The 22,323-nt window shown below is 35.3% G+C and overlaps 2 protein-coding genes across 5 annotated transcripts; both read right to left on the bottom strand.

Moving 5' to 3' along the window:
* Positions 1–13,291: 13,291 nt before the first annotated feature.
* LOC137716006 (ADP-ribosylation factor-like protein 2) lies at positions 13,292–15,911 on the bottom strand. Of its 4 annotated transcripts, none has more exons than XM_068455395.1 (3): positions 15,766–15,911; positions 14,342–14,454; positions 13,292–14,265 (listed from the first exon to the last, which is right to left on the bottom strand). In XM_068455395.1, the coding sequence occupies exon 3, from the start codon at positions 14,171–14,173 to the stop codon at positions 13,616–13,618; it is 558 nt and encodes a 185-aa protein (XP_068311496.1). In that variant the 5' UTR covers positions 14,174–14,265; positions 14,342–14,454; positions 15,766–15,911; the 3' UTR covers positions 13,292–13,615. The 4 variants fall into 4 exon arrangements, with proteins under 4 accessions (XP_068311496.1, XP_068311494.1, XP_068311495.1 ...); XM_068455393.1 differs by having other exon boundaries at positions 13,292–14,270; positions 15,766–15,910; XM_068455394.1 differs by having other exon boundaries at positions 13,292–14,270; positions 15,770–15,910.
* A 513-nt stretch (positions 15,912–16,424) lies between these two features.
* Positions 16,425–18,921, bottom strand: LOC137716423 (L10-interacting MYB domain-containing protein-like). The gene is made up of 3 exons (XM_068455879.1): positions 18,531–18,921; positions 17,215–17,533; positions 16,425–17,124 (listed from the first exon to the last, which is right to left on the bottom strand). The coding sequence occupies exons 2-3, from the start codon at positions 17,530–17,532 to the stop codon at positions 16,531–16,533; spliced, it is 912 nt and encodes a 303-aa protein (XP_068311980.1). The 5' UTR covers position 17,533; positions 18,531–18,921; the 3' UTR covers positions 16,425–16,530.
* Positions 18,922–22,323: the final 3,402 nt, after the last annotated feature.

Raw genomic sequence — 22,323 nt, 5'->3', positions numbered from 1 at the left:
TATTATTTTTGAGGGGTTACATGTTCGATTTTATTCAATATATTTGTGTTACCTATTTGTAATTAGGCTCGTCGCAATAGCTTAAATTTGTTATGCACTTTGTAATGTTGTAAAACTCGCATTGAAGATGAAAAAATAAAAATAAAAATTTAATTTGAGCTTGGACCCATAGTGGTAAGTTAATGGCACCGATGATGGCTGATAAATAAGATGATGAGTAAAAGCAGGTTAGGTTAAGGGTTCGAAACTTCTAATAAAAAAAATTGGTAGGTTAATAATGTCGCTTGTTTATCTTTTGTTAGCTTAGTCCATTTTCACATTTCCAATTTATCTGCATTTTCATTAACATGTTTTGGTCTTAGTACTTTTCCAAAAGTTTAGAATTTTATTAAACATGAACCTTATTTTGAATGGTACCCTAATTTGGTGATTTGGATGAGTCTCAGCCTTATATTAGTTCTAACCAAGTTCATAATTTAGTCTTATAAAATTAAATATTGGGTGGATATTTTAATAACTAACTGAACATGTATTGCAGAATGCGCGTACAGTTTATGATTTAATTCAAAGAATCCAAAGCATATTGTATGATTGATGATCAAATAATGAGTACTCATATACCCGTTTTATTTGATCTCATCATAATATAGAAGTGAGATTGGTCATAATGATAATGGTGTAAGATGAAATCAAATTAAATAGATCTTAACAGGTATCCATTAACAACTCAATGAGTTGATTTGCCACCTCTGATTAGGAATGCTTATGCATAAATTAATGAGGAATTATGTAATTCAAATGTCTAATATTGGATCTAATGAATATGATCGTAACTAGTTAATTAATCACGTATGAGTAATTATTAAATAGTACATTTACACCTAATTGTCGTACGAACTAATTAAGAGCATATCAACACCCCAACTAAATGAAGCTTTTTGGCTACTTTAACAAAAAATACAAAAAAAAGAAAAGAAAAAAGAAGTGCTACTAGACCCACCTCAGTGTCTTATTTTCTCACTCACATGATAAACCCACCCACCAATATTCCCAAAATAACCATAATATTTTTTTTAAATAACTCTAATATATCTTTAAATAATATTATAAATAAATAAATAAAAATAGAAAGAAAAAAAAGAAAGAAAATGCAAGACCTAAGACCTAGACATTCATCATCTCTTCACACCTAACGCTGCCCTACAGAGACATTGGATCCCCAAACCACTATTCTTCCTCCTTTTTTATCAAAACCGCAAATCTCACACCCAATTCTCTTTTTTATCCATTGAAGTTTCTCGCCTTCATCTAGCACACGCCCATTCCTTCATCCAACCTTTCCGTCCATTCTAACCCAAATCTTTCCCAACTTCTTTCCACCAAGATATCACACCCACCCACCATTATTTATTTATTATTTTAAATTATTTTTTGTTTTTTCAAAATTTTAGTACTAAATTAAATAGGGATTAGTTTTCTTTTAAAATGATAAATATGTTATTAACATTTTCATTAAATGGTGGGTGGGGAAATAAGACATCAGGTGGGAATATCACCACTAAAAAAAAAAAAAAGCTCTTTAGTTATACTTTGGCCAACGAATGGAAAGCTCTTTGGTTGAGATGATATAAATTGGAAAAGGATCCTTGCCTGATCCTTTTCTTGATTATCCGGGGAATCCCGTGATCATATCCGTTCATTGTACATCATGCGGTCATAAATTATTTGAAATTTAAAATTTAAAATTAAATATAAATAACACCTAACGAAAACTGACTGCACGATGTACAATGAACGGACATGATCACAGGATCTCTAGAACACATGGGATCATTTTCCATATAAATTATCATGTAATCATAGTTTATACATTGTAGAATGTGAATTCTTGTTTTGGTTAATTAATTACTCTGCAATTTTGTCTTAGATCATCATTTGTAGCCTATCAATCATGAATTTTTTGGTTTACGAATAGTTGGCGTTGTTGTTTAAGGTAAGAAGAATATTAACGGATTAACGAATAGTTGGCGTTGTTGTTTAAGGTAAGAAGAATATTAACGGATTAACGATCTTTACTAATTAGCGTATTGCATGAATGTAACGATTAATAAATTCTTTCACCTAAAGGGTAGTTACGTGACCTCCGTTATATATTAAGTTATCGAAATTTTTATTTCTCAATTACTGATAAGTAAACAAGTCCTTAAATGAATTGTAACGAGTAATCGATTTGCTTGATCCATCATTTTAATCATCAACTAGTTATATGATAGTAATTTTCCAAGTATTCCATCTATGTAACACTTTTTAATCTATTTAGGATTTGTATTAGCACACTATTTTATACTAGTTCAATTCAAAATGAAGATATATTGACTTAATTTGATGAGATCATGGTTAGCTCAACTAGCATGCTAAAGCTTTGATGAGATCATTTACAATGAAGATTCATTGACCTAATGTTAGTTAATGAATGCTCTTAACTAACTGTATTTATTTAACGGCTTTTTATCTAAAATGGTTTCTAAGATTGGCATGGCTCCTCATTTTAGTCTTTGAGATTTGAAATCGATAGAAATGGTTCCTGAGTTTCTCCACCATCAATTATTTTGGTCATTATGTGAAAATTTTATGTTAAATATGGCAAAAATATCCTCAATTTAATGAACAATGGGTAAAATGATTTGACAAATTAAGGATATTTTTGTTATTTTATCCTTATTTAAAGCAGATTTCATGGAAGCACCAAAATGATTGATGGTAGACAAATTCATGAGCCACTTATATATATATTTTAAATCTCATGAACCAAAGTGAAGAGTTATGTCAATTTTAAGGATCCTTTTGATTAAAAAGTCTTATTTAAACTTTAGAAAAAAGAAAGAAAATGTTGATAATATATCTATGAAAAAACCAAAACACACTACAGAAACACAAGAGGTGGTTTTGCCCATAATGCTATTTGACATCACTACAAGTAGGCATAACAAATTTTATGACAAGACAGACCCAGAAAATGCCATATATGCGGTGCAGGGCAGCAACCCCATAACCAGGAAAGTTCGTTTTGGGTGGTAGGGTCCAATGATAGAGCTCTCCATTGTTGTTGGCTTGTAGACGAGGAAGGAAAGTTGTGTGGGTCCCAAGACTGTAGGGTGGTGACCTAAAGTTTTAGGGTTAGCAATTTGTGCGTTCTTCTTTGTTGTGTCCACAGACTCCACTCTCCACCGAAGACATGGATGGATGGACGATGGCTTCTCAGCAGTTGCCACCACCATAAAAGACAGTAGTGGACTGCCAAATAATTAAGCCGGCTGGCTGTCTGGCTAAAAGCTGCTTATAACAAAGCCACTTACCAATCCGCTTATTGCATTTTTTCCCTCTTTTTTTTTATTTATTTTATTTTTTTTTATTTTTCAGTTTTTGTGTTATTTTAGGGCAATAACCTTTGTTATTCTTAATAAAGGCTTGCTGTCTAATTCTCTAACTCTGCATGAAAAAAAAATAAGCAGCTTCTTTCATAAGCTTGACGTTTACCTGTCAATCCATGTGAGTTTATATCATTATGTCATACTAATACTATAATGCACGTAAAACATCTGATTGACATTACATCCACATGAGAACATATCCCATTTTGTTTTAATTAGTACGTAACCCAACGTAGACTTCATTTCAAATTCAATTATGTGGTCTTTAATTGATACTCTAATGTTATCATAATTTATTTCTTCTCTTTTTCAAAAGGGGACCAGTTGTTGGTTTTATACGGTAGTTGATCATTTCGGGGATAGAAAAGACTCACAGAGGCATTTCAGCCTCTCATTGACCACCATCGTGCAATTCACCCACTGCTGGAAACTGAATCCAGGACAATACCACGTGTAATACGGGTCTAAAATTCGTTGCAACCACTGAACCACCATGTGGTGATTCTAATGTTATCATAATTAAAACTGAGAATATCATGAGATAGAACTTAATGCTTGTATTACAAGATCCTCCATATATATATATATATATATATATAGATAAGGTCGTTAATATATAAAGCTAGGGCTCCGCACGGACGCAAAACTTCAAAATGGAGTTGTTCTGAGCAAGTGAAACTAAAGTGGGGGAGGAGGGAGAGAGAAGGGACGGTATGCATCTTTTTAACAAGAGCATTTTCAGTCGTGTCAACTGCGCACTTTAACATATTTTTATTGAGTACTTTATTTTTAAAAAGAAGGGTTAGAGAATCCAATTTGGGTAAAAACATCTAGACCTGTCTCAAATTCCTCAATAGTATGGCAAATTTTAATCTTCCAATTAGGATAAAAAGTTCTTGTTTCTAAAAGGAATGACAAAGCCATCGTCTCTTTAAGTAAATTAAGAGGGAATAAATTAACTTTAAAGGCTTTAACCTTTATTAGAATTTATGTCAATTGAGAATAACTTATATGATACGAATCCAACATTACTGTGTTTTGTATACATTAATTTACATAAAAATGTACACATAATATTCTATTGACTTTTCTTTGGCTTTAACTTATATTTAAAAAAAAATTCTTGCTTACCCTTTACCTCATATTTGAGTTTCTAAGTTTGTGCAATGTTTTTAGTTCTCTCTATTGAATTTCAGGTCTTTCAATTTCTATGCAAATTAGTCAAATCTCTCATGTTCTGAGTTCAAATTATCTATGTATATGAGTGGTCCTCCCACACATAAAATTCTAATTCCACCACTGATTTGTGACATGTAAAACCTTTTCATAGTAATGGTAGATTTGTAATAAAATAAAAATAACTCTACGTGGCCAAGTTTTGCAAGGAAGCCAGGCTTAAGCTGAAACTATATAGTGGGCGAAAAGGCCATGATTCCATTTGCCTTTTTAGCTCAAAATCAAGGGTACCCATGAGACTTGAGAGGTCCATGTAAAATGGAGTTCCTAAAAAGTGTGCCATTTGGATGGAGACCCACAAAATCACTTTGTAGAAAAGTTAAAATTCAATTTCTATCTTTCACGCAATTTGTTATCTTTAAAACTTCATGCCAATAGAAACTCAACATATACATCTCACGCTATGAACATGAACATCAATCTTTTTCAATATAATTTAGCATCTACTTAAAGGAACCATTTATTCTTGATGCTCTTGATAATGACATTAATCTATATATCGATATCGTGTTTGTACGTACGTCTTCACTATGCATGCCAACTTTTAGGGTTCCATTTAGGATGTGACATTTCAAGCATGAAAACTTTAGTTACTTATGCTCCACTATAAAGAAAGATACGAGTTTAGGTCAAATAGTTGGATGAAAATATTAATATTATATAAATATCTAGGTGTGGTGAGGTTCGATCTTATGTACCTATAATTAAACCTCTAATATGGATCTTACCTACAAAAATGGAATCCAGGAATTTTCTCAAGGGTGGGTTATAATTTCTTTAATTCGAAATGCTCTCATCTAGTTAACTGACTGAAGTCGTTTTGGGAGCTGCTTTGATCTAGTTGGCTAATTTTTGTTGGGTGAGATATCTAATTTTCATTGAGTGAGATAAATTTCTTGTAAATTAGCAATTTTGTTTTTCATAAACACAATTGTATTAGAACCAACCCACCCTATCCTAGGGATTTAAAAAAAAAAAACAAATTTATTATTAAGGGAATGAGGAATTGTTTGATATTATTATAATAATTTAGAGGATAAAGAGTTTCAAACTCCAGACGCATGAGTAGAAACCAAATACATTATCAACTAGGATATAAGATCACATACGACTCTAACATAAGGATGACTCCGCCCTTGCTTGATTACCCGAAACTCCCAAGACCTACCATGAAGATAAAAAGAATCTCTATATTAATTCATCCAAAAAATGTGACCATCCCTTTACTTTGAACGTGCTTGAGCTTGTGATAAGTACTACTTTTTTTTGTTAAATTTGGATGGTGGAGGATCGAGGAAGATGTACACAACTCACACATATGTAACAACCTGGACCATGTAACTTGAAGTAGAAGTGGTTGCATATGATTCCATTTATTGAGAAAACGCAATTAAAATAATCGAACATGTCGTGTGGTTTGTTTACGGCCGTGAGGTTGGGAGAAAGGTAGTTAAAGAAGAAATCCATTCCTTTTCGTGATCTGTAAAATCTCTATGATCGAAGGTGCTCGAAAGAAAAAGTTGATAAGTTTAGGCTCCTCTACCTCCTTTGTTCTATTCTCTTCCTTTTTATCTTTCATGCCAGTATAGGTAGATTATAGAAACATTTTATTAGCTTATGATTTTAGTTTGTTTAATATTTGTTATATCAGATGGCGCTTTATGGCGGAAATAGCATATGCATTTTGATACAGGTTTGATCCTATTGATTATTTTCTTTCTCCAAAAATTAATTATTTAACTCACTAACGTTATCGGTCTACTAAAAAACATTATATATAGATTATATATGTGAATGATTCTCATTGCCAACCTCAAAGTTGATGTCGATTTTTTTATTTTTATCTTTTTGTTGTAATAGCATCTTCAAATTCAAACTAATGGTCTGTTGGGGCCAAATGTATAGCATGCATCTCCAAATTAATAATAGTGTGCAAATAATGTGCTATTTGTTTGCGTAATGGGTGGTGCTGTATAGAAGTATAAAACCGACACATTTGTTGACATATTAATTATTTAATATATAATAAAAATGTGTGTGATGCATCCAAATAATTTTATCATTTAGCAATACTAAAGTCGTGTTGTATTTTCATCACATGCATGCCGAGATTGTGACATCCCACATCGCCCAGGGGAGTAATCCTTAAATGTATATTCTCATCTCTACCTAGCACGAGGCCTTTTGGGAGCTCACTGGCTTCGGGTTCCATAGGAACTCCGAAGTTAAGCGAGAAGGGGGCTAGAGCAATCCTATGATGGGTGACCCACTGGGAAGTTGCTCGTGAGTTCCCAAAAACAAAACCGTGAGGGAATGGTAAGCCCAAAGCGGACAATATCGTGCTACGGTGGTGGAGCGGGCCCAGGAAGTGATCCGCCCCGGGCCGGGATGTGACAATTTGGTATCAGAGCCTAAACCTGGCCGTGGTGTGCCGACGAGGACGTCGGGCCCCTAAGGGGGGTGTATTGTGACATCCCACATCGCCCAGAGGTGTGATCCTTATATATGTATTCTCATCCCTACCTAGCACGAGGCCTTTTGGGAGCTCACTGGCTTCGGGTTCCTTAGGAACTCCGAAGTTAAGCGAGAATGAGGCTAGAGCAATCCCATGATGGGTGACCCACTGGGAAGTTGCTCGTGAGTTCCCAAAAACAAAACCGTGAGGGAATGGTAAGCCCAAAGCAGACAATATCGTGCTACAGTGGTGAAGCGGGCCCGGGAAGTAATCCGTCTCGAGCCGGGATGTGACAATTTGGTATCAGAGCCTAACCCTGGCCGCTAGTGTGCCGACGAGGACGTCGGGCCCCTAAGAGGGGTGGATTGTGACATCCCACATCGCCCAGGGGAGTAATCCTTAAATGTATATTCTCATCTCTACCTAGCACGAGGCCTTTTGGGAGCTCACTGGCTTCGCGTTCAGTAGGAACTCCTAAGTTAAGTGAGAAGGGGGCTAGAGCAATCCCATGATGGGTGACCCACTGGGAAGTTGCTCGTGAGTTCCCAAAAACAAAACTGTGAGGGAATGGTAAGCCCAAAGCGGACAATATCGTGCTACGGTGGTGGAGGGGGCCAGAGAGTGATCCGTCCCGGGCCGGGATGTGACAGAGATAGTATGATATTAACACATTGTATAATTAGAGCTGTCTCATAATCCATACTGGAATTGTTCGGTTAACCCTATTGGACTCGTTATCCATCTCTCTACCTCTCAAGGTAGTTCTACAAATTAATGTAAAGATAAAGTTTGTGGACAGGAATGCAAAGTCATAGTAGGTCATTTAATTGGTTGAGATGATTCAATGTGCTCGGAATATGGGGTGGTACACCATACGTAGTGGAGAAAGATTTTTTTTTTTCTTTTTTTCTCGTGTTTCACCATTTATATAATGATTTATGACGTATAGCCTGTGTTACGAGTACACTGAAAAATCTCTCGTAATTTGGTTGCATGACCTAAAGTTTTTTTTTCCCCTCTAAGATTTGTGAAAGAAATATCTATACATCTAAAACGTACTAGTCTGATATTTTTCCACGTGTTATAATATGATCAATTGTCGATATGGTTATGTCTCATTTCATAATAAACAAATATATATTACAAATTGAGTGAATTTGTACATCATGTAACGGTGTTACATTTCTAAACCTAACAGTAACAAATTAATCTTAATATATAAAACTACCACATAGTTGTACGAAGGCTCACAAATTCAGTACTTTGCTGCAACCTCGTGATATTTTACATTCAATGGTTTACCAAGTAGAAATGTTTTAGCTAAATTGGTTGTAGCAATGTTCTCTTTTATGCATTTGAATTTGTATTATCTTATACGTAGTATAGATAAATTTAGTGTAAAACATTGATCAATCATACAAAAAAGAAATTAGTCTACCAATAATTTCATTTTGACTCTCACTAAAACATACAACATGTGTTTGGGTTTGTATGTGGGGTTTTGTAAGGGAAAATTAGAATGCCCTACATCTTTTCTATAGTTGTTAGATTAAACATTCATCCCTTTTAAAGATTTGATTAAAGCGCTTTGATCAATTGCCACCTCAATAATTTTCTATTTATTTAATTTCCATGTCATTAATTTAAATGCATTTATATAGAGGCATAAGGTAACTTAGCAACTAATTGCCTACAATATAGGAATTTAATTTCGTCAATCCCCTTCTATACATTAAATGACATTTTTTTTAATAAAATAAAATAAAAAATTAATTAACTAATTCCTCATTACCTTATTATCAGTATTTAAAAAAAAAAAAAAAAAAAAAAAAAAACTCTTTCTATTAAAAATGTCTCAATAAAGTCTTCAATATATATTTTTTCACGTATAGATATATAAAAAAATATACTTAAAACTTATGGTACATTTGAGAACAAAAGTATCGACTTTCGATACGTTTAGATTTCAAATGTACCGAGAAACCAAATGTACCAAAAATTCAAATGTACCATAAAACCAAATGTACCTATTGTTGTGTAACCCTTTTGGTACGTTTAGATTTCAAATGTACAGATAAACCAAATGTGCCCACTGCCAGGTAACTCTTTTGGTACATTTAGATTCCAAATGTACCAAAAGACCAAATGAACAAAAAATCACAAATGTACCACAAAACTAAATGTCTCTATTTGATAACCCTTTTGGTACATTTACATTCCAAATGTACAAGAAATACAAAAAATCAAATCCACTATAAAACTAAATGTGTCCATATTATAGGTAACTAGATGTAGCTATATAATCAAACAAATCTTTATTATGTGTTGGGTCTTCTAAATAATAAAATCTAACCATTTTTTTTATTTATAAATATTCTACTATATTCACAAAAAAAAAAAAGTAAAATTATAACAAACAATAAAAAAAAATGCATAGAGATGGATAATAACTGCATAAGTATAGGGATAAGAGGGGGAAAAATGTCTAGGAAAAGTCATGAAAAATTAAAATTCTAAACAAAATAAACTTATGTGAAAAACTGAAATTAATAACCAAAATTTTAGGAAAATGCTTGATCAAATTTTCAAAAAGAGTGTATGTTTAGTCTAAAAAATTAAAAAACAAGGCACCTATATCAAAACGTCCCGTTTTGTAAACGTACATGAATCGTATGATTTGGTGGTTTGTCACAAAATTGAATTGTGAAATCGTTTTTCATCAAAATATCATATTATAATTTATATGCAAGCAAAGCAAAAGCCCGCATGCTTGAGCATGTTGCATACAATATTTGATTATTGTTATTCATTTGGACGGCTTGACCTCTGCTGATTTATTACATAAAATAAAAACAAAACAATATAATATATAGTTCTTATACGTGCTTACAAATACTTTTTTAAGGAAAAAAAAAAAACAGTTGATGGTTTCGTCACGACAGTTCATCTTTTTTGAAAATAAAAAGAATCACAAAGGTATTTCAGGCTTCTCCTGACTACCATCGTTTGATTCACCATAGTCAGAAATACAAGCCAATATGTGCTGTGCTAGAGTAATTAAATAGGTATTATGTACGTAATAGATAATATTAACCTCGGATTAATATTATTTCTCAATCCAAATTCTAGTGCTGCTAACATCTTACCAGCTATATCTTCAGGTTACATGTCACATCCTGGCCCGGGGCGGATCACTTCCCGGGCCCGCTCCACCACCCTAGCACGATATTGTCCGCTTTGGGCTTACCATTCCCTCACGGTTTTGTTTTTGGGAACTCACGAGCAACTTCCCAGTGGGTCACCCATCATGGGATTGCTCTAGCCCCCTTCTCGCTTAACTTCGGAGTTTCTACGGAAAACGAAGCCAGTGAGCTCCCAAAAGGCCTCGTGCTAGGTAAGGATGGGAATATACATATAAGGATCACTCCCTTGGGCGATGTGAGATGTCACATTACACCAAACAAATTAAGTTAACAAAAATTAAAGAATTTGTTTTCTATTCAGCAAATTCATTGAGATCCCCTAATTATGAGGTTTTTTATTCAGCAATCTGCTAGTTCATCGTAAAAACTGCTATTCACACACTCATTTGTATCTTTTTTAGGTTCTTGTTAATTTTTTGCTATTGATATTAAATTTATTCGATCCGATAGCTGAAAATTGAAAAGTGTGTAAGAAGTAAAAATTAGTGTATGAATAACACTGCTCTGACCAACTTGACTACACACTCATCTGTATAAATTGAACTTTATTTAAATATTACTATTTTAGTGAATTTGATTTTCTTTACTTTTGATACACATTTTGAGATATTCTTAATTCACATATGCATGTTTGACCTGGCTCAGCAAGTGAGGGAACGCTTTTGAGGAAAACACAAATGCCATGCACATCAAGTATTTGCCAAAAGCATTATTAATTAATCATATATTTATTTATGAGCCAAGTTGGATGAAGATTTCAATTTGAAGCAAGCAATGCCTTTTCCCCCTTTCCACCGGGCAATACTCTTTCCCTTTCAAGTTAGAGCAAATACTCCATCATTACATTAAACATAATCAATAAGCTCAAAAGTATAATGTTATTGCAATTGCTTTTTATCGCAGTGGCAAAAAGCGATAATGCTTATGCACTCTAGTGCAGATTTGATCCCACTGATCATCCTCCCCTTAGCATTTAACAATTTAACCCACTAATGCTATCGTTTGTCAAAAAAATAAATACAACATTGTTTAGCCAAATAACCAAAAGTATTACCAAACTTATTAGCATAGGTCGGTGTTTAGTTAGTGTTACCACACTAGTCAGGCTATTAGTTACCTTAATCACATTGTACACTGTCATTTACTCATTTTATGTTAATCCGATTCTTAATTAGCAGTTTTTATAGGAAAAAATTACAATATATTAGTGATGAAAATGATTACAACCTAAGGGAGAAAACTTGTTTCAAGTCATAGAAAATTAGGCGAGCTAAACTACACATCAGATCCTGGATTACAGATAACAAAGCAATCTACGTCTTCACCTGTTCTGAGCAATTGAAAAGTTCATACCCTACATAGAACGGCACCGTCGTTTGCCTAAATACTCGGACTGCTAATGTTTTAATAAAGAGTTAAACGTGAGGAAATTCTTATGTGTCACATATGTTATAATGGCAATTTGAGATGACTAATGGAAGGAAGGAGAGGGCATTGGAATGATATGACCCCAATTAGGTCAATTGTCTCCCCCTAAACATTAGGCATGACCAAAGAAGTCCTGAAAAGACAAGGATGTAGAAGGCCATGCTCATTCTATATGTTTTTGTAAATAGTTAAGGGTATGTATTATATATGTGTGTGTGTGTTATTAATTCTCAAATATGTAGATGGGGTGTATATATTGCTTAAAGAAGGATGGAGTGAATCTATCAGTGGATTATTACATCAAGTGATGGTGTGACAATTAAAAAAAATGATTCAGGTATATAAAGCACGATTATATATGTTTTTTTATAAAACGCTTTTACTCAGTAGCACTTTTGTCAGTAACACTTGTTTGATATGCAATCAAATAAGTGCTTTTACACCGTAAAAAAAAGCGCTTTAATAATAAATGAAGGTCATTATTTAACAAATAGAAAAGTATGGCATATGGAATATACAATGAGAAGTTTCTTACAGAAGGCGGCTTAGCTAGCTGTATAATGCACAACAGTCAACGAAATAATTCAAAATTAGGAAGCAGAAACGAGAGAAGAAAACAAGAAGTCGAATTAATTAATTAGTAAGTTGAATTTTGTAGGTGTAGGTGTCATCCAAGATTAAACAAAGGCAATGGAATAAGAAAGCATGGTCATGGTGTAACACCCTCTTACGCCATCACGAAAGATATTCAAAAGCATGACAAATCCCAAATTCTAAATTAATCATAGCTTTATTTACATTATAGTATTGGTTTATATTATTATTATTGGCGATGTTATTACTCGAAGTTATCAGAGAGTTTGAACTCGAGATAAATTGAGTTGAATAGAAGAAATAATGTCCTAACCAAAAGGACAATTCATCGCATAAATGACACATTTTATTCATAATACATTATTATAAAAGATATATTCATCAGTCGCATGCAATGTGACACTAATATCAAATAAGATGTACAAAAGATGAAACGAGTGTGCAGAAACCACTTGTAATTTCTCTAGTGAACCAAAGAATGGCAGCTCCATTTCATAGTAACCATCAGTCCATAAAGTTAGACGGGCCCAACTGGACCTCCGCTCTCGCGTTTGGAAGAGATTTGTCAATGTATTTAGAACACAGATCTACATCACATGTAAATATACAAGTAGAGAAAAAAAATTACAAATATGTCACCGCTTGTATAATTATATATGGTGCATCAATCCATATTTCCGACAGATTAAAAAAATCTCTACGCATTTAGAAGACTATAGAAGCTTCGTGCACTAAATGACAGATGGGGTCCACTACTGAAGCAACAAACAGAGTGGGCCAAATAGAAAAATCCAATTATGTTCTCGTAAATCATTGTTAAAGCCCATAAGAGCTTACCCATGCGACCTTTTAGGGTTGTTGGAATGTCCAGTTGGTCGGCTTGGTCATATTGACGTATTTTTCATCTCCACATTGCCAAACTATATAAATTAAGATATCGCTCAAGCGTTAAACGGTTAATAAGTTAATATGATGCTAATCACTCGTTTGAACTACTACACAGCATCGTCTCATTGACTAAAACACACATTGTCTCATAAAAACTCTTAGTGAGAAACAATCACAAACAGGCCAATACGTCGACAACATAATATAAATGTAAACATAGCTTGTCTCGCGACATTCATTACAGCGCGGTCTTGCTGTTGCTTTCCGATCACTTCAAGATTCCGTTTGGGTTCTTCCGTTGCTAAAACAAATTGAAGAAACATATTCTGCCAATCCATGGATTGTGATCCCCATTACCTTCCAGTGACATAAAATTGGCACTAATCAAGAACATAGATCCGAGAGGCAATGTCTTGGACCAACCAATCGAATCCCTCAAGCAGTCCCTCACCGGTGAATGCACTGCAGCCGACAATTTGCCAGTGCCGAGTTTTATCCATAGCCTCCAAGTTCAAAACCTTGGCAATTTCTTCCGGAGTAAGGGCACCTTTTATGTCCTGCTTATTTGCTAGTATCAACAAGGATGATCCAGAAAGCCTCTCCTCCTTCAAAAGATTGTCGAGTTCCGCTTTGCAGTCTTCTAACCTTCTAAGATCTGAACTGTCAACTACCCATACCAGACCATCAGTTTGCTCGAAATAGTTTCTCCAGTACGATCTTATTGTTTTCTGGCCCCCGACATCCCATATATTGAGGGTATACTTTTGGTAAATGATGGTCTTGATGTTGAAGCCGAGTGTGGGACTGACAACACTGGTGTCCTCTCCATTAATTCTCAGCACAATGGTTGTCTTGCCGGAATTGTCAAGCCCAACCATGAGTATACGTATTTCTTTTTCCTTCCTTTTAATCTTTCGAATAATGCTGAGAAGCCCCATTTGTTCCAACCAAAAATCAGATTGAGCTTCTCCAAATAGACTTCGAGGTTTGATGCAAAAACCAATTGAGACTTCAATGAGGCTTTCAAAACCTGAGCTGTTAAATTAGGAAAAATTAAATTGACAAACAGAGCAAAAACAAAAAATTAGGAGGACAACAAAACTTACTTTAGTCGTCTGTCGGATGGTAGGCAGTGGTTGTCGGCTCAGTCCTGGTAGGAACGGGTGAAGTATGAAGTGCTTAGGGCCCGGCTAACGTGATTATTCTGTTTTACCAAAGACTGCACAAATATGAAATTTCCCTTATACAACAAGAAAACACTAGGAACTTCACGAGTGTGCTATTTACTGCAAAGCCCATTTGTGCTGAGAATATTTCATGAGGACTGTTGAACACATGCTTATGATCAGTTAGCTAAGAAAAACCTAAAAACATGTAGTTACTGCTCCGGTGCGGCCTATGAAGTAAACATAAAACATCCATGCAGATAAACACCTATATACATGCTCACAGGAACAAGAGATGCATATATACTGGATTAGTAACAAAACTCAGTTTGAAATTCAGAAAGTCTAACGCAAAAAACAAGACGCTGTCGCAAACATCGACTACAATCTAAAACAATTACTATACTAATTCCTATTTTAGCTGTGGAGGTTGAGCTGGCGATGGCATTACAAGGAAAAGAAAGGAAGCAAAAAGAACAATACATTTCGAAAATTCGCAGTCCACCGCAATGGTGCAACACGAATGATTCATCGGTCTCGAAAACACATGATATTCAGGACATGGCATAAGTTCTACGGGACTGCCAAAGGGTGGGAAACTAATGCAGAAGAGGTACATAAGCCTCATAAGAATATCACAACACACAATCTACACACAAGTTGTTCAGTTGAGATTAAAAAGCACAAAGTCTAAAACTTCATAACTAGTTCAATTAGGACTGCTAAAGTCCATGAAACACAAAATATATCACAACACAAAATCTAATTGCAAGTAGTTTGATTGATCAAGTTCAACCATACAACAACAACAACCAAGCTTTATCTCGCTGATGGGATCGGCTGTATCGGCTGTATGATCCTAGAACGATACTGCGCTCGGTTTTGCACCAGTCTTCCGATCAAGTTCAACCATACATAAAATTAATTATCTCAAAGTCTAAAACGTTAAAAGTATAATTTAAAATCAAACCAAACCCAAATGTAATCGTATCCTCACAATCGGTTTTGCACCAGTCTTCCGATCAAGTTCAACCATACATAAAATTAATTATCTCAAAGTCTAAAACGTTAAAAGTATATTTTAAAATCAAACCAAACCCAAATGTAATCGTATCCTCACAAGAAGTTTAGAGAGAGAGAGATAACTAGAAGGGTTGTGGTGAGTTGTTGGGGCTGAAATTCGAAAAGTGGGTTGGGGGAATCTGATGAAAATAAACGGTGGCCATCGATATCGGGTATATAAGGCGGAGATCAGAGCATCCGAGAGGGAGAGTGAGTGGTGCATTGGTCGCCATTGTTGCAGGTTTGATAGTTTCAGTTTCAAAGATTAAAGCTTTAACACGAGAGAGAGAGAGAGAGCTTACCCACCTGGGGAATTTCAGACTGACTCGGCGTCGGCGGTTCCCGGCGGATCTGATGGTGTGGGAAATAGACACACCAACTCTGTGTACGAGAATGCAAGCGTTTCGACGCGGAGCTGAGTCGATTCATACAAAATTGCACATTAGCCACACCAACTCTCTGTATAATTACATTTTGGTTCTCAAAAAATTGTACTTTTCAACACGGAGCCGAATCGATTCATCCAAAATTGCACATTAGCCACTCGCTCTCTATACAATTACATTTTGGTTCTCAAAAAATTGTACAATTACATTTTGGTTCTCAAAAAATTGTACTATCACATTTTGGTTCTAATAAAAAGTTGCAGAAGAGGAGTGGAGGAGAGAGGTGAGTGTGTATTTAGTGATGCTAGAGAAAAATTAACTTAAATATTGGTATGTTTGGACCCTTATTTGCAAATTGCTTTCGGAAACGTCCTCGGGCCAATATGTTGTTTTATAGTATTTCTTTTCTTTTCTGCATAAATTTTCATATTCATCGATTTTCTTCTTGAACAATTATAAATAGCCAATTCTCATACCATCATGTTTACACATTCTTTCTAAATTTTCCGTCCAAAAAAATCACATTGCCGTCATTAAATGTGAAGTTACATAAAATATGTTGAAACATGACCGGAAGAGAGAAATTGCCACTCATAAAGTTAAAACAAAAGTGGAAAGTATAAAAATTAGCACTTCTTATAGCACTTGTCCTAAAGAAAATTCTATATCATTACCAAAAACTTACTTTAGGCTATACAGCCACATTCTTTTCCTTGCATCAGACATCTTCATGAACATCCTCCTCCAATCCGAACTCGTAAACCTCTCACAAGCTCTAACATAGGCAGCGTCATCCAAATCCTCCATAGCCTCGAGTATTTCCATACAATCTTCAATCGAGGCCAATTCTCTAAAAGAGGATGAAAAATCGTTCTTCTTTCTGCATTCAACCTTTGGTAACGAAGATTCAGTTTCGGCATCTGGAGATACTGCGCATACATCCACTCCATCACCTAGCTTGGCCGCCTTCGATGTCTTTGATTCCTTTCTTGTGCGGCAATAACCTGGGGGACTTAAAGGACGGCGCTTTTGGGTCTTGCTAGTACCTTCGTCTCCTTTATTTTTAGTATCTATGCCGCCTTCAGTATCAGGGCTAGTGCGTGCCCCGGAGCTGGGAAACTCGGACTCTAAGCCTCTCTCGACATCAGAGTTTGGAGGAGATGCAGTGGATCCAGAATGCATTTGTCCAGTAGAAGGTATGTGGCTGAAGATCTCTCTGAGCACTTGATACTCCGGGCATCCCTTTCTACGAAAGCGACTAGCAAACTTGTTTTTCTGCATGTTTAGCACATGAGTTAGAGCTGCATAGCATATTACAAGACTGCAAAACAGTTCAGTTGTAAAATTTCACAAAATCATACATACCTTAAGGTAGGACTCCCAAACTTCTTCAGATGCATGTACCTTGTCGGTCTCAGGGTCCCAACACATCCCCGTATGAGCCACAAGCTTTGCAAACTCACGGTATATCTTGCGCAAGCGATTGTACTTTGCCTTCAATTTTTCACGTGTGTATCGTTTGCCAAATTTGATAAAAAACTCATCTTCTATTGCATCCCATGCATTCTTATCCACAGTTGAGCCTTTCAGCCTTTTTTTCCTCTCTTCATGCAACAAGTGAATAAAATGTTTCTCGACCGTCACTGGCCAACTGGCGACATCTTCATCTTGGTTTGAGCTCATCCTACAACAAATACAAATAACCAAATCTCAAATGTCAAAGAGAACAGAGTATTTACAAACAAAAAGTCCCCAAATATAAAATACGAACATGCCTCTAAATAACACAATCAGTAACTTTAATCAACCACTGAATCCGTAGGCAATTTAAAGTCTCATTCATTACACACAGACCACAGAATCTATATATGTTGAATGCACAACCGGCAACAATCTTTGGCTAACGATAAGCACACATAAATGCAACTTAGTTTTACGGTCAGAAAATTGGCTTCCCCAAACGAGTATGTAATATGATAGTCTATTTACTCTAGACGACCCTGCAAGGAATCCGAAAAGTAGTAAACTCCAGAGAATTGCACTAAATCTATGAACCATATTCCTTAGTAAATGAGAATCTCACTAAGTAATGAAACTATTAAACCATATTTTCACCAAAAATAGTTCAGTATCACACATGAAAATGTTGATTCACAGTATAATCATGTCAAAAAATGGGCTACAAGAGAGTCAAACGGATCAAATCAGAGCCAAAAGCATTATCTTCGGTCAGTAAATCGACAGCATTTTGCTCACTATTCACTAAAAAATTCACAAGTAGACCCTCGATAACATATTCACTTCGGAGAAAAACACTTCAAACTCAATAAGTTTCGAACCCAATTGAGCTCTTGAAGTATTTTTGTATAAGTTGTCGGGGTGTTTTAGTCGTCCCAAAAGTAAAATTGGCCTCTAGGCTTTATGTCTAAGAGGAATTTTCACAAACACATTGTAAGCAACTAAAAAGCATTGCGTTTTATACACCTAAAAACAGAGAATTCATCTCAGAAAACAGGATACCCATTACGAATGAAGAAATTTATGCACAGATTTTCCATACGAACGAAGAAATTTCAGCAAACCCATTACGAAACCACAATAAATTTCACGAATTTCAGAGCACAAATTAAAACCCAGCAGACAATCGCTGAGAAAATCACAAAAAAGTAGAATAAAATTACCTTGGAGGAGGATGACCCAGGTAGCAGAGGAGAAGACAGATGAGAGAGAACTAGCTGAGAGCTGAGGGAGCAGCTAGCAGATGGCTCGCGTCGATCAGAAGCAGAAAAAACGGTTTCTGAAAATTCTTCGAAACGGAAACGGCTGTTTCTGAAAATGCGTTACGTGTTTTCAACCGCGGAAAACGTTTCCAGTCCGTTTCTCAAAATGAAAAACGCTTTTTGAGAAAGGTACCAAATTCGACCGGGCCTGTTTCCGATCCATCTTGGATCCAGTTTTTAAACTCAAAAACCATTTAGAATTGAAAGCTCAAGTGCCCAGGGCCTTAGCAAAATCCAATTTCTTGATAAAAATTCTAAAATCGTTTTCGAGTTTGAAAAACTCGATCCAAGATGTGTGTCAAACATGCACGGGATCTTTCTTTTTAGTTAAAGTTTTGCGAGTTTGTATTTTACTTGTTACTCGTTTTCAAACATATGTTCTGTAAATTTAAAAGCAAAAATATTACTCTTAACATATAATTTTATCATTATTTGTATGTGTTAACGAATTTTATCTCTATTAAAGAGATAATATAAATGATACTATAACTATCTAAAAAGTGTAGTATTAGACTCAATTAGATCCAAAGCACGCGCCATCCTCTTTTTTAGGTCCTACTGCGCCGTCCTTGTTCCCCGTCCCAGGGTAGGATCTATTCAATAGATTTCTTTTGGCAAATCCCAATTCCCAAATTGGATTTAGAGATTTGGGTTTGGAATATTACATGTTGGTTTAGAAATTCAAGTAGAATTCTCATTTATAAACTTAGGCGAATAATACAGCTGCATTCCAATTGTTTTAAGAGCATTCATCCCAACGCTTAGAGGTTGGATTCCACCTCCTAGTATTGTTGCTAACTAAAATTAGTGACTAATACAAATAAATGCAAATGTAAATGTGCAAATAAAAAACAAACAAAAAAATTCAATCCAATTGTAAGTTGCTTTGAAAGAATAAATAAAGAAATAAAAATGGGAAAAGTAAGATACGTTTATGTTGTGGTCTTGGTAACATAGTTTGCTTGAATCATAGTGGATGACACAGGAATCATTCTTTGTAAAAGTGGCAGTGACCATCTGGGTATAAGTCAAAAGAAAAAGAAAAATAAACAGAATAATCACTAATTAAAACCAAGTGATTAACAAGCAAAAAAATACATGAGAGTTATATGCTTTTGTTGGAGAGATTTGTTAGTGTATTAAGAACATGACCGGTACACTAAGTATCATAGTACAAGTAGATAGACATTTAAAAAAAAAAAAAACATCCTCCCTACTTATATTATGATACTTAGTGTATCAGGTCATGTTCTGAATACAATGAAGAAAAAAATCTCACTTTTGTGAGAGGTGCCCTACAGTCGACATGATTGGGGCATCTCTGCACAAGTTTTTCTCATTTTTTCTAGTTTTACTTGGTGTTTTTATATGGTTTTGGATTCTTGTTAGACTTTTTCCCTCTAAAATTCTACCCTTTTTTTCTTCTCTCATATACAAATAATATTGGGAGGGGAAGAATCTAATGCAGGACTCGGGTGCAATATTAGCGAGTAAATACTTATAATTATTTGAGTTACAAGCTTCGTCATCGGTTGCTAACTACAATTCATATTGCTAGCCAAAGCAAACGTGCGGAGTAATCAGACGGCAACTTATTGCAATCTTATTCAATGGCAAACAACACCAACTCAAGCATTAAATATGTAATCAGATTTAAAGATGGATAAAGAGAGCAGAGAGAGAGGACAACTTAAACAAAGTAAGTTTATTAGGCATTAAAATTAAGAAAAATGCTAACATCACTCGTGCTTAGGTCGTGAATTTAGCAAAATCCTTAAAGTAATGCATGCAGCATGCACACACAGAATTGGGAAATCACGACGTACTTCCCAACACCACCACCGCGACCACCCCATTAGTATTTCAATCAGAAAAACCCATCAAACCAAACGTTTAAACAACAGATTAATCCCCTACTCGCGCTTAAAAGAAGCATTCTTTCAACTACCAATATTCGATGGCGTCGATTTGAACTTCTTCTTCATATCACGAATATACTTCGAAACTCTGTCGTTAATATCCAATCCTCCTTGATCTTCAATATTCCCAACTTGAGAGTTCTGTGTTTCATGCTTGCCCTCCTTAACTTGAGAGTTCTTTTTTTCAGACGTGATTGGAATCTGAATCACTACCGGTGCTGATTCAGCTGACTTCTTGGGTTGTGGTTGTGGAGCATCGCTGCTACTAGCATGGGAGGCAGCTTTAGGTTCTTGTGGAAAAGGCACGGCTCGGCGAATTGCTCGATATGCAGGAGAAACTGTGATGGCGCTGAAGAGTTTCTCACACACTCCCTTTGAATCTGATGCAGCAGAATTATTTCCATTCTTTTCCATCAAGTAATATGAATATGTGATCAAGTTGTGAAAACTGAGAGTGATTTTCTAAAGAACATAGAAGGGGGTATTTATATACATTCTATAAAGGAGTCATGGTTGGGGTAAGAATCCCAGATAGCTAGTCATTTTTCAGACATCTTTACCCTATTGCTCCGTCGTTTCTTATCTAAAGAGAAAAGTACTTCGTCAAATTTTGGGATCATATTCTCAATCACTTTAGGTACTCCTTTTTTAAGGGATCGAGTCTTGGCATAACGAAAAATTTGCTTATTTATGATCGAAAGGTCACAGGTTCGAGTCATGAAAACAGTCTCTTTACAAAGCAAAAGTAAGACTGCGTACGATAAACGTCTCTCCTCTCCGACCTTTGCAAAGAGGGGAGTCTTTTTGGCAACTTTTTTACTTTAGGCACCCTATATTATGAGGAAATTGGAATCTAAAAAGTACCACTATAACAAAGCATATGCATATAGCAAGCGACTAATGTATAAATTTATATCTGGTTCCCACGACAACTTTTGACAACTTAGTTTGAGATTCCGGAGAAATTCGTCACACCGCGTGACTATCCTACATGTTATGATATGGTGGGCAACATGAATGATACTTTATGGACCGTGTCAGTGGTTTATGTGTTCAACCAAATTGAATTTGTAACATCGACGTAGTGATGTGATGGGGTCACCAAAAAATTATTAGACTATGAGAAGGAAATGTGACATCCGGAAACACGAACATCAGCGTATATATGAGAGCATATATACGGGATTGGATTCTATTTGAGTGTCAAAATATGATCAATAAAGAAACTAACCCTTTGTAACTACAGGAATCATACATTTTTCTACCTCGTGAGCCGTGAGTGATGACAAAGCAGATCACGAATGAACTTAACACCAATTGTTGAAACAAAATTTACGAATTCTTCAGGAATAAGTAATTTATTGAGAAGGACTTGTAAAGTTTGTAGTTTCGTTTATGTGAACGAACTTTCACTTCACATTTGACGTGTTATGTGGGGATAACATGGAATGAAAGGCTAGGATTGTAGGGTTATATTCGTTCCGTTTGTATTCCATCTAGATGTAAGAATCAAGTTCTACAAAGGAAGGAAAAACTACTTCCTTTTTCTTATCCTTTTCCCATAGGGTCAGCATGCTTATGTCATCTAACTTCTAGGAAAGTTTTACGTTTATGCTCTAAATGCTTTTTTTTTTTAAATAATCGATAAGCATGTGATTTGAATTTGGGCCGTTAGATCTTTTTTTTACTGTTAGATTTGATTATATTCGATCTCAGTCGTTGGATTCAATAAATCCTGGAAGACATGCCCATGTGGGTGGGGTCTTGCTGGTGGT

Source organism: Pyrus communis, chromosome 14 (assembly GCF_963583255.1).
Source record: "Pyrus communis chromosome 14, drPyrComm1.1, whole genome shotgun sequence".
Taxonomy (NCBI): Eukaryota; Viridiplantae; Streptophyta; class Magnoliopsida; order Rosales; family Rosaceae; genus Pyrus; species Pyrus communis.
The sequence above is the reverse complement of the archived record's forward strand: the minus strand, read 5'-3'. Positions and strand labels throughout refer to the sequence as shown.

What these genes read in the sequence shown, in the direction of transcription:
- LOC137716006 (XM_068455395.1), bottom strand. Translation starts at nt 14,173, where the DNA reads ATGGGGCTTCTCAGCATTATTCGAAAGATTAAAAGGAAGGAAAAAGAA.
- LOC137716423 (XM_068455879.1), bottom strand. Translation starts at nt 17,532, where the DNA reads ATGAGCTCAAACCAAGATGAAGATGTCGCCAGTTGGCCAGTGACGGTC. An exon ending in TTTGGGAGTCCTACCTTAAG is followed by an intron (nt 17,125 to 17,214) that starts GTATGTATGATT and finishes CTAAACATGCAG; the next exon opens with AAAAACAAGTTTGCTAGTCG.